The 11,804-nt window shown below is 46.7% G+C and overlaps 1 protein-coding gene across 1 annotated transcript; it reads left to right on the top strand.

Moving 5' to 3' along the window:
* Window positions 1–6,063: 6,063 nt before the first annotated feature.
* On the top strand, window positions 6,064–7,554 carry LOC119280237 (polygalacturonase-like). The gene is made up of 5 exons (XM_037561154.1): window positions 6,064–6,144; window positions 6,333–6,622; window positions 6,735–6,963; window positions 7,046–7,243; window positions 7,513–7,554. Exons 1-5 carry the CDS (start codon window positions 6,064–6,066, stop codon window positions 7,552–7,554), a joined length of 840 nt encoding a protein of 279 aa, XP_037417051.1.
* Window positions 7,555–11,804: the final 4,250 nt, after the last annotated feature.

The raw sequence follows: 11,804 nt of genomic DNA, 5'->3' as shown, positions 1-11,804 counted from the left end.
TTTCCTAAATTCATGATGATAGTTTTTAAATACACGCTGAATAATTTACAACTAAACGATGGACAACTTTATAATATATAAGAATTTCTTTTATACACATGAAATACTTTTGAGTTTTGACACACGATCAACATCATGTAAATACCCATAAATATTTTTAATACTCGACAAAACTTTTTTAGTACATGTATATGAACAATTTGGAATACTATAAGGTTATTTAAAACACGCAAGAACATTTTTTCTATATCCACAAATGTTTATTTGACATACTTGAACATTTTTTTGTTGACATTCGTTTTTTAGAGAAACATGATATTAGTAAATTTTTTCTGAAAAGAATAGATAAAACTGAAATTCAAATTCAAAATAAAATGGAAGGAAAAGGGAAAATACAATGGTACTCGTTTTATTGTTTGGGCGTGCTCCTCGCCAGCGCCTTATGCGCCGCAAGAGGAAACCAGCGCCCACGTGCCTGGCTAAGTGGGCCGGCCCATGAACGAGCCGATGAGCTCGTACGACGCCTGCTTCCCCAGCTATCGTTTCGTTTACTCCAAAGAAAAAAAGAAAAAAAATCCTCGATCGTTTCATGATAGACCGGTGAGCCATTGACCATTGACTTTCGAGAATTTTTTTTGAAATTTTAAAAAAAAGTTCATCAAACTTTAAAAAAGTTCACGAATTACAAAAAAGTTTACTGATTTTAATAAAAGGTTCATGAATTTAGAAAAAGAAAGTTCAACAAAATTTGGAAAAAGTTCACGAAATTTCGAAAAAGTTCACCTATTTTTGAAAAAAGTTCATCAGTTTTAAAAAAAGTTCAACGATTTTGAAAAAATTCATCGAATTTTGAAAAAAGTTCATCTAATTTGAAAAATAGTTCATCCAATTTGGAAAAAAGTGCATCAAATTTGAAAAAGATTCATCAAATTTGAAAAAAGTTCAACGCATTTGACAAAAGTTGATCGATGTTAAGAAAAAGTTCACGAATATCAAAAAAAGTTCATCAAACCCAGGGAGAAGAAAAAGAAAAGAAAAAACGAGAGAGAAAACCAGAAAAAGGAAAACGGAAGAAAAAACCAGAAAAAGGAAAACGGAAGAAAAAACCAGAAAAAGGAAAACGGAAGAAAAAACCAGAAAAAGGAAAACGGAAGAAAAAAAGAACAAAGTAAAAGGCGCAGAAACATGAAAAGTAGCACGTCCAGTTGGGGGTGGTCGGGTGGTTATGCAGCTGACAGTTAAGCGGGAGGTCTCGGGTTCGAATAAAAGCATTAACAGATATTTTTTTCGCGATTTAGAAAACAGAGGAAAAAATCTAGATGGGCCGGCCCAGCGGAGAGGTGGGGTATGCGCCCGATTGCGAGTTGTACTGTAGCGGGCCCATAAGGCGCCAAATAGGATTTAGCTGGGCGAAGTGCGTTGCTCGCTGGGAGAAGACGCGCACGGTCCGGTCGTTTTGCTGGTCCAGGCCGCTGGGATTGAACATGCAGACCCTTCACGCGCCATTTTGGGCCGGCCTATGTTGAGAGCGACGCCCCCCTGTTATTCTCATTTGGTTTCTTCGGGGTTTTTTTCTCTTCTTTTTTTCTTCTTTCAAATAATTAGGGATCTCAAAAGACTTTAAAATTCCCGAAAATCGCGAATTTTGGAAAAAAAATGTACAAGAATCATAATATCTTGTGGATTAAAAAAATGATAACTGTTTCGAAAAAGGTTCGGGACATAATAAAATGTTTGCGGATTAAAAAAAAGTTTGTGATTTGTTCGCATATTCAAAAAACTGCTCAAGATCTAGCAAAACACATAGGGAAGTTAAAATGTTCAACATTTTTGAAAAATTGCCTATTAAAAAATGTGCATAATTTTTTAAAGTTAAAAAAATGGCAAATTTCCTAAATTCTTTCCAAATGGTTTAAAAAAATATCATTTCAGAAAATATTCGCCTGTTCAAAACATATTAATGAATTTGAAAAATGATCATACATTTCAAAAAACTTTCGGTAAAAAACATGCTTGTGAATTTCGAAATTGTTCTCAAATTTCAAAAAATATTCACCAAGTCAAAAACATGTTCACAAGTTTCAAAAAAGATTCAAAAATTTAAAAAAATGTTCACCAAGTTTAGAAAAGAGTTTATGAATTTAAAAAAATTATGAAAGATGTTCATGATTGCAAAAAACTATTTGCAAATTCAAAAAATGTTCATGAATTTAAAAATATTCACCAATTTGAAAGTTGTTTGCAAAATTAAAAATAAAAAGAAAAACAGAGAGCGAAACAAAAAGGAAAAGGTAATGTAAAATAAATATAGAAAGAAAGGAAAATAAAATAACGAAGGAAAAAAAGAAAAATAATTTTGAGGAAGGTTCAGAAAAAAGAAAGGAAAAAGAAAGAAAAATCCGGAAGATAAAACAAAGAAAAAAAACAGTTCTAGAACCTTTCTAAAATCGCTGGGGAAGAAATCCGGAATAGGCCGGCCTAGACAAAGGACTAGGCGTGCAGGGAGGGAGCGCTAGATCACTATTTGCGGACCTACAAGCTAAATAGGACTGGCCACGCACACCTTAGGGGGTGAAGGAATCGCTAAGGAGCCAGGCATAGAATGTCCTACTTGCTTCCTCCGCCATGTGAACCGGAACGTGTGAAGTCGTATCCGGACGTATTTAGGCCAGTCCAATTTATAGAAAATAGCAAAATGACACAAAGTCATTATCATTTAAAGTCCCCCCGCATTACCCATAACTTACCACATGTATCTCTGGAACTCAAATAGCAAAATGAAAATGCTTGATAGTATGTACTAAATTACTTTATATGAATGCACATCTTGGCCATCGGGTAGCTAATCACCGTTTCAAAGTAGGTTGAAGAGAGCTGTAATAGGCCTTGGAGGACCAAACACACGTATGTGGCAAAAATACGGGGATGACTTCTGGCTAGGGGTGAAAGTCCAACCTGAATCAAGTTGTTTGCCTGCCCGCCGTTATGTCTTAGATAGGAATGAGCTGTGAACAAAATCGAAATAGTTGTTACTTGAGTCGATAATGACTTTTTGTCGGTTTGCTACTTTTTTATAAATTGAACTCGTGAATACCGGGCTGGAGGTTTTTGCCTTGTTATCAAAAAGGGGAGTTGGGTAAAGCAAACTCCCTCCTTGGACGAGCACGGGCTTAGTCAAGTAGAACCGGGTTGCGTTGCTTGATGCTCGGATCAAAAATGAATCAGTGGGGCCATGCTGGTACGACAGAATATGAGTTAGAAAGGTCAATTCCTCTAGGGGAGACACTTATAACCTTTGTGAAGAGGACTGTATCCGAGAAACACACATTTCTTAGATCGATACTCGAGTTTATGCTTATTGTATGGTCGAAGGTGTGGCCAACACGCACAACCAAACACTTTGAGAAGAGAGTAATCTCGAGTTTCATGAAATAATACCTCTAGGGGAGATTTCATGTGAAGAAGTCGTGTGGGAAGCCTGTTTATCAAAAAACAAGCAGTAACAAAAGCATCACACCAGAACCGGAATGGGACAGAGGCATGTGCGAGCAGTGTTAAGCCAGTTTCAACTATGTGACGGTGCTTGCGCTCAGCTGCACCGTTCTGCTGATGTGTATGAGGACAGACACATGATGAGAGATGCCAAGCTTCTGGAAGAAGGTATTAAGATTGCGATATTCGCCCCCCCAATCAGACTGAACATGGATAATTTTGCACTTAAGCAACCTCTCAACATGAGCTTGAAATTGCATAAAAACATGAAACACATTAGATTTGCGCTTAATAAGATAAATCCAAGTAAAGCGACTAAAGGCATCAATGAAACTGACATAATAGTTGTGACCACTAACAGAAGTTTGGGCATAGCCCCACACATCCGAAAACACAAGTTCAAGAGGAGCCTTGACAACACGACTCGATACAGAGAAAGGTAACTGATGACTCTTGCCCTGTTGACAGGCATCACACACTAGAAACTCCTTATTGCTTGACTCAACAGGAAGACTATGGCGATGAAGCAAATGGCGCACAATAGGAGTGGCCGGATGGCCGAGGCGAGAATGCCACTGCGACAACGACACCCGAACACCACTGAAAACTTCAGAAACTGGCGGCACATCAAGAGCATATAGGCCATGGTGAGCTCGACCACTAAGAAGAACGTCCCTCGTGTCCCGGTCCTTAACAAAAAAATGGAAAGGGTGAAACTCAACAAACACATTGTTGTCACGAGTTAATTTAGGAACCGAGAGCAAACTACGTGTGACTGAAGGAACACGAAGAACATCAAGGAGACGCAAGGTTGTAGTGGTACGTGAAAGAAGAGATGCCTGACCAACATGTGAGATGGGCATACCTGATTCATTGGCAGTGCGGACCTGGTCATGACCAGTGTAGGGCTGGCGAGTAGCCAGCTTGTCGAGCTGACTTGTCAGATGATCTGTGGCACCGGTGTCCATGTACCAGGAAGGATCCACAGAATAAGAAGGAGTAAATCCAGGTTCCTGTGTAGCGAGAGCAGCTTGTTTCTCATTGCCTTTCCCGTTGTTCCTAATACCAAGGAAGTCGCGTTTGAAGCGACGATGGCAACGAGACGCCAAGTGCCCCTCAATGCCGCAGAGTTGACATTCAACCCCACCACCACATGCCTCGCAGTGTAGCCGCTTGCGGCCAGCCGTCGGAGGAGGTGGAGCGGGCGAACGGGGCTGGTTGCCCGCGGACGGCGGCGCCTTCTGCTTGACACCACGGGCGCCCCCGCGAAGTGCAGCGTTCGCAGAAGGACCCTGCGTGTAGACGCCGACGGAGCGGCGAGCAGCTAGCCGCTGTTCCGTGTTGAGGAGGCGTGCGTAGAGGTCGCGAGGCGGCATCGGCGTGTCACGTCCATTGATGTTTTCAACAAAAGAATCATAGTCCTCATCAAGCCCATTGAGAATGAACGAAGTAAACTCCTCATCATGGAGAGGCTTCCCAATAGATGACAGTGTATCGGCCAAATTTTTGACCTTGTTGAAGAAGGCCGTGACAGAGAGATCATTTTTCTTGACCTCACCCAGCTGGTTACGAATGGCAGAGGAACGTGCCAGCGACTGCGAGGAGAAGCTGGAGTCGAGCGTGGCCCATGCATCCCTCGGCGTAGCGGCAAAGACCACCATGCCGGCCACGGAGGGAGTGAGCGAGGACTGAATGGCACCCAGAATAGCTTGATCCTGAGCAATCCACCGACGATGAGCAGGGTTGGACACCATGGCGGAGCCACCAGCAGCTGAGGGAACCGGAACCATGGCCGGGGGAAACGGCAGCGTACCGTCGACATACCCCTAAAGATAGTGACTACGCATCAGCGGCAACACCTGAGCACGCCACAGGAGGTAGTTATCAGCAGAGAGCTTCACCGTCACCAGATGAGCAAAGTGGAACGGTCCTGGTTCAGCCACCGGTGCGGGAAGCTGTGAGTCGTATGCCGGAGGAGCACTGTACGAAATCAGCGCATCGGCTGACGGAGGCGCACGGTAGTGTTGGTGATGACCGTAGTGCACCGTAGGAGGTACGCCGTAGGGCTGCAGCGACGCGACATACGGCGCCAGGGTAGCGTAGGGCGCGCCATACAGCGCCTCGTAGGGCACCGCGGAGGACGAAGCATACGGCGCCGGCGCGATGGACGGTGATGGCGGCGGCGCGACGTAGGGTGCTAGATACGGCTCGACGTAGGGCACCTGAACAGGGGCACCACGGGGACCTGAAAACGGCAGCGCAGCATGCGATGGGATCCTGACGTACGGCGGCGGCGCAGCATACGACGGAATCGTGTCGTAGGTGGCGTCGCGCTGCGAAGAGGTGCCATACGGGCGAGCGACAGCCGGATCGCGGGGCAGCTGCTGCATGCGATCGTAGCGATCGTGAGAGTTCGGAACATGCACATGTTGTGTGCGATCATAGCGATCGTGGGAGTTTGGTTCCAGCGATTCACCATGGGCGAGAGACGGCTGGATTGCGGGCGATGGGGGCACGGGCGGGCGTGATCCTGATTCGACCGGACGGGCCCAGGCGAGCGGGGCGGACGCCATGAACGGCGATTCCGTCGCCAGGGTTGACGGAGGCGGCACGGCGGCGGAGGCCAACGCGGCGGCGGCAGAGGAAGCGGAAGCACAGCGCGGATCGAACGCGTCGTCTGATACCATATTAGACAAACTAGGGTTTGAACAATACTTGATACCCTAAGCGGGTACGGCTGTTATGTATATATAGGAGAAAACGTACAGGTACAGGTATTGTGTTACAACACGTATATATACAATATACCTAGTCTAACACATACATACTTATGTTTGCAGACACTTGACATTAGCCAATCCAAGGGCGTGAGCGTGAAGCAGCTGACGCTGCTCGACAGCAAGGAATTCCACATGTCCATCTTCGACTGCAGCGGTGTGACGGTCCAAGGCGTCCGGATCATCGCGCCGTCTAACAGCCCCAACACCGACGGCATCCAGGTCAGCCACTCCCGGCACGTGAGCATCCTCAACACCACCATCGGCACCGGCGACGACTGCATCTCCTTGGGGCCCGGCACCTCGGACATGCTCATCAGGGACATCAAGTGCGGTCCGGGCCACAGCATCAGGTGCCACCTTCAGTTGCCAGTTCATCATACATTATATTTTGTTTGCTTGTGATTTGCGCAGCGTTTGATAGATAGCATTGGATTTGTGTTTGCGTTGGATGGACGGTGGCAGCATCGGGAGCCTGGGATGGCAGGACGGTGAGGAGGGGGTGAGAAACCTGACCGTGGACAGGGCGGTGCTGAAGGGCACGACCAACGGCCTGCGGATCAAGACGTGGGCGATGCCCAACTCCGGCTTCGTCAAGAACGTCTCCTTCTTGCGGGTCACCATGAACCGCGTGGCCAACCCCATCCTCGTCGACCAGAACTACTGCTCCCGCAAGGGCGACTGCCCGGGCAATGTACGTCTCCTTCCCTACATGCATGCAACTACACGTGATCGATCGACTATATCATGAGCTGTGTTGTTGTGTGTCCCTGCAGAGCTCGGGGGTGCAGATCAGCGACCTGTCGTACACGGACATCAAGGGCTCGTCGGCGACGCCCGTGGCGGTGAAGTTCAACTGCAGCGGCACCAACCCCTGCAGCGGGATCAAGCTCAGGAACATCAGGCTGAGGTACCGGCACCAGCGGCCGGCGCAGGCCAAGTGCCAAAACGCCGGCGGGTCCGCGTCCGGAGAGGTCACACCGCCGAGCTGCTTCTGACCATCGGAGTTCTCTTAGCTTGACTGGTTCGTGTACTCGGCAGTTGTGTAAGATAGAAAAAACATGATCGTGTGATTATTGCTTGGTGGATCACAAAGCGACCCTTACATGTAGCCCAGGCTAGTAGTTTTAGCGGATTTACTGATTCTCAATTGACCGAGACATAGTTAAACCAGAATGAACGTCATAAATTTTGCATGGTTGTTCTTGTTGATTTTTTTGAGATTTTTTATTTGTTTTTCGAGATGGCGAATCTTGGTGTAAAATCCGATGGTTCTAATTTGTGAGCGTATATGTTTACGGGAGCCCGGAACTCAAAATAACTTACCCTGCAGGCGTGGCGTGTTGTGCCGTTTGGCGTAAAGCGTGTTGACAGATTTAAATCAAGTGGCCTCACTTCTCTCTCCACTCTAGAACTCTCTCAAGAACAGAAAAGCTTTAACTCTCTATTCCCGATATTGAGAGGGGGCCTATATAATCTTTGCCGACAGACTCCTCAACTTGCTAACTATGTCAAACAACAGTTATTTTTAGCCTATAACATGCATATGTGTTGTTTTATAGTATATCTTAGAGAAAAGTATACTTTTTGTTCCTAAACTTTTGAGGAAGTCTAGATTTAGTCATTCAACTTCGAAACCGGACAACCAGCACCCCCAATTCTTAAAACCGGACAAATTTCATCCCTCTACCAACCAAAGCTGTCTTTCTGCTGACTCGGCGCGGTTTTGACTGGTTTTAATACATGTGGCAATCTATTTCTCCCCTTTGATTTAGGGTCGCGCTAACTGCCACACGTGTGGCAGGAAGGGAGACGCACCACACGTCTCTAATGTAAACAGATTGCCACGTCATCGCATACATGCATGCATGAATCTTTTTGAATTTTCAGTTTTTAAAATGTTTTATCTCTTAAACGAAAAATCCGATTGAAAATCCGTTTTCACCATTAAATCCCTCGCGATGAGATCTTCGAAACTAGATCCCATGTTCATATGTTTTGATGAAATTTTTTTTGGATTAAAAGTTGCCATGTCTATTGCATATGAATTGCCATGATGTTTACACTGAAGTTGCCATGATATGTTTCAGCTATTTTCTTCTACATTTAAAAGTAAATTTTGACATTTATAAAACGGGGAATTAAGAAACTAGACTTGCCATGAACCATAAACTAAAATTACCATGATACATGCACATAAAATTGCCATGGTTCATACAAAAAATAATTTTCATGGTCAAAGTACTGGAGTTGCCATCATCAAAATACTAAAATTGCCATGATCTACAAACTAAAATTGCCTCATGGCAACTTTAGTTTAAGTCCTATGGCAACTGCAGTGTAAACATCGTGGCAACTACTGGCAAAAAAAAATTCGTCGAAACATATCAACATGGGGTCTAGTTTTGAAGATCTCGTCGAGACGGATTTAATGGTGAAAACGGATTTTTAGTTCGCTTTTTTATTTAGGAGATACAACATTTATAAGCCGAAAACCAAAAAAAATCTGCTGATGTCATCTATTCATACGTGGCAAAATGAGTGGTGATGGAGGCGTGTGGGTGATGTACAAACGCCCACACGTGTGGGCGTTAACATTTTCGTTGATTTATCTGTAGTGTGGGTATTCTATCAAGCACTTGGCGTGCAAGGTCTGGAGCTGCTGACGATGGTGAGCTCTTGGAGGAAGAGGAGCACGAGCGAGTCGATGCCGCCATCCATGGCCACGTTGACCAGTGACTCCATCACCACCGCACCAAGATTCATCGCTGGAGGACTTCATGGGGAAGACCGCAGAGCGGGTGCATTCGAGGAACGAGGTTGTCCGGCTACAGGGATCGAGCAACGGCGGCAGTCAAACTCGTCCTCGCGGCCCTCGTACTGGAGCCAGAGGATGAGGCGACGCAGCGGTGCAGGTCGCCGACATCGAAGCTGCGTTGAAACCCGCACAATGCTCGTCGCAAAGCACGGAGGCCGAGCATGACGGCACGCGTGCTCACTCCACAAGTTCATCTGACTACGCGCGCTCGTGGAGCGGGGGACGGTGCCTCACTGGTGTAGGCTCTGGGCGACGTAGGGCATCAACAGCACCATCGTTGGCAGCGACAAAAGCACACGGTGAGCACGAGGATGGCGAGGAGGACCTATGCGCGGCGATAGGTAGTTGGTGGTGGCCTTTGTATCCGGTGGCCTAGCGCACGACCCGAACATGTACACACATGCATGCAGATATGCATCATGCCCACGGCATGCACATTTTTCGATAAAGTGCGATTTTATTAATTCAAAATGTAGCATCAAGTGGATACAAAGCATTATGAATAACACCCGGCCTCTGCATAACTAGGATGCACACAGCCAAATCCAAAAATCCAACCAAAAAAACATCAAATAAAAACCGACAAAACGGCAATAGTAGAGTCCTATAGACCGACACTATGCCTATGTCGAAGGAGGTGGTGGGTCGATCCGAAGGTTATGCTGCCACGGCATGCACATGCACAAGGAAAAATAAACATGCCACTAAACTAGCTAAGACACGAATGATCATGCTAACACGTCAGACAAGCACAGCTCGAACACTTCCTCCAGCTGCACATCATCCGTGTCTTTCAGCGCAGGTGCACCTGAACCCGGACACGAGCGCTGCAAGCTTCGGCATCCCCGACGCAGAGTGCCGACGTGCAGAGCCACCATGGCCAAGGGGTTGACACGGCTAAACACTGCACTATCGCCAGGTTGCCGCAGCGAGCACTCTGTCAATGAGGACAACAGCAACGGAGATGACGTCGAGCTGCGCTGCTCCCCCGACGAGCCCTGCAACCCGTCCACTTCGCAGGACTTGAACGCAAAGGGCAAGCCGTGCACCAAGCCGAGCGAGAGCGGCGAGTCCGACGCAGCACCAGCACGCCCCGACGCACGCCGTGCGAGTTTCTGCTTGTGGTGATGATGGACATGGTGCAACGGAGGCAGGTCGTTGGTAGCGGGGCGGCAGGCATTGCACGCCAAATGTTTGTCAAATGTCCATACCATACATAGTAGATGGAAGGAAAGAATTACCTTGCCACGTGGGCACCACAACTTGGTCAAAACCAGAGTGAGTCAGCATCAAAATACAGTCGGTTGGGTTGAGGGACGAAACTTATCCGGTTTCAAGAATTGAGGGTGCAAATTGTCCGGTTTTGAAGTTGAGGGACCAAATCTAGACTTCGTTAAGAGTTGAGGGACAAAAAATATACTTTTCTCTATATCTTATAACGATCAAAATGGCTTCTAACCGGCGAAATATGAGTTCACGTTACCACACACCTTGATTGAGATTAAAGTTATTGAATTAGTAGATATGTTGAAATAAATAAATGCAACCCCAGCGAGTGCCATGGAAAAATGAATTAGACTTAGTTTAGCAGTTTTTTAAAACCGTAGTACTCTAAGATTAGGGTTAGTTTGGGTGAACTGTAGGTATATTTAAAGGGGGCTGCTACGCGTCAGCCCATGAATAACTATAAAACATCCGCTTCCTGGGTGTCCGTTGGATTGATGCCGGGAGCCGTCCGATCTACTCATCCATGTGTGTCACCTCTCTTGCAACAACAGCGGTGTTGCAGGAACATTTCTAATATACGTCGTGTTGTATAAACTTTTGCAACAGAGGTGATGTTGCAGATATGTTTTTGCAACAAAGGTCTTGTTACAGAAATTTTTTGCAACAAGATTTTTTTTGCAACAAAGAACTTGTTGCAGAATTTTTCCCAACATAGTTCTTGTTGCAGAAACATTTTTGCAACAAAGGTGATGTTGCAGAATTATTTTTTCCTAGGCAGAGGCAGCGAACTGGTAATCGGCGGGAGCACACATGCCGAGGAAACAGGACGAACGACGAGGTACCAAGAAGGGCTGGGGACAAGCAGATTCAGGCGGGGGCGGCCATGCACAGCTCGACAGCAGCCGTAGAATCAGGCGACGGGCGAGCCCGATCACTTCCATGGAGCTTCGGGCTGGCATTAGCGACGTCGCAAGTGATGGGGAACGTTGCAGAAAATTAAAAAAAATTCTATGGTTTCACCAAGATCCATCTATGAGTTCATCTAAGAAACGAGTCATGGGAGAGAGATTGCATCTACATACCACTTTGTAGATCGCGCGGAAGCGTTCAAAAGAACGGGGTTGAAGTAGTCGTTCTCGTCGTGATCCTGTCACCGGAGATCCTAGCGCCGAACGGACGGCACCTCCGCGTTCAACACACGTACGGCCAGCGTGACGTCTCCTCCGTCTTGATCCAGCAAGGGGGAAGGAGAGGTTGATGATGAAAGCTCCAGCAGCAGCACAATGGCATGGTGATGGTGGAACAGCAGCACTCCGGCAGGGCTTCACCAAGCACGTGACGGAGGAGGAAGAGGTGTAGCAGGGGGAGGGAGGCGCCAGAACTTCAGGGTGCGGCTGCGCCCCTCCCCCCTCCCTTTATATAGGCCCCCAAGGGGGGGCGCCGGCCCTGGGAGATCCAATCTCCTAAGGGGCGGCGGCCAAGGGGGTGGA

Source organism: Triticum dicoccoides, chromosome 3B (assembly GCF_002162155.2).
Source record: "Triticum dicoccoides isolate Atlit2015 ecotype Zavitan chromosome 3B, WEW_v2.0, whole genome shotgun sequence".
NCBI classification, from domain to species: domain Eukaryota; kingdom Viridiplantae; phylum Streptophyta; class Magnoliopsida; order Poales; family Poaceae; genus Triticum; species Triticum dicoccoides.
This window is presented reverse-complemented; position numbering and strand designations above follow the sequence as displayed.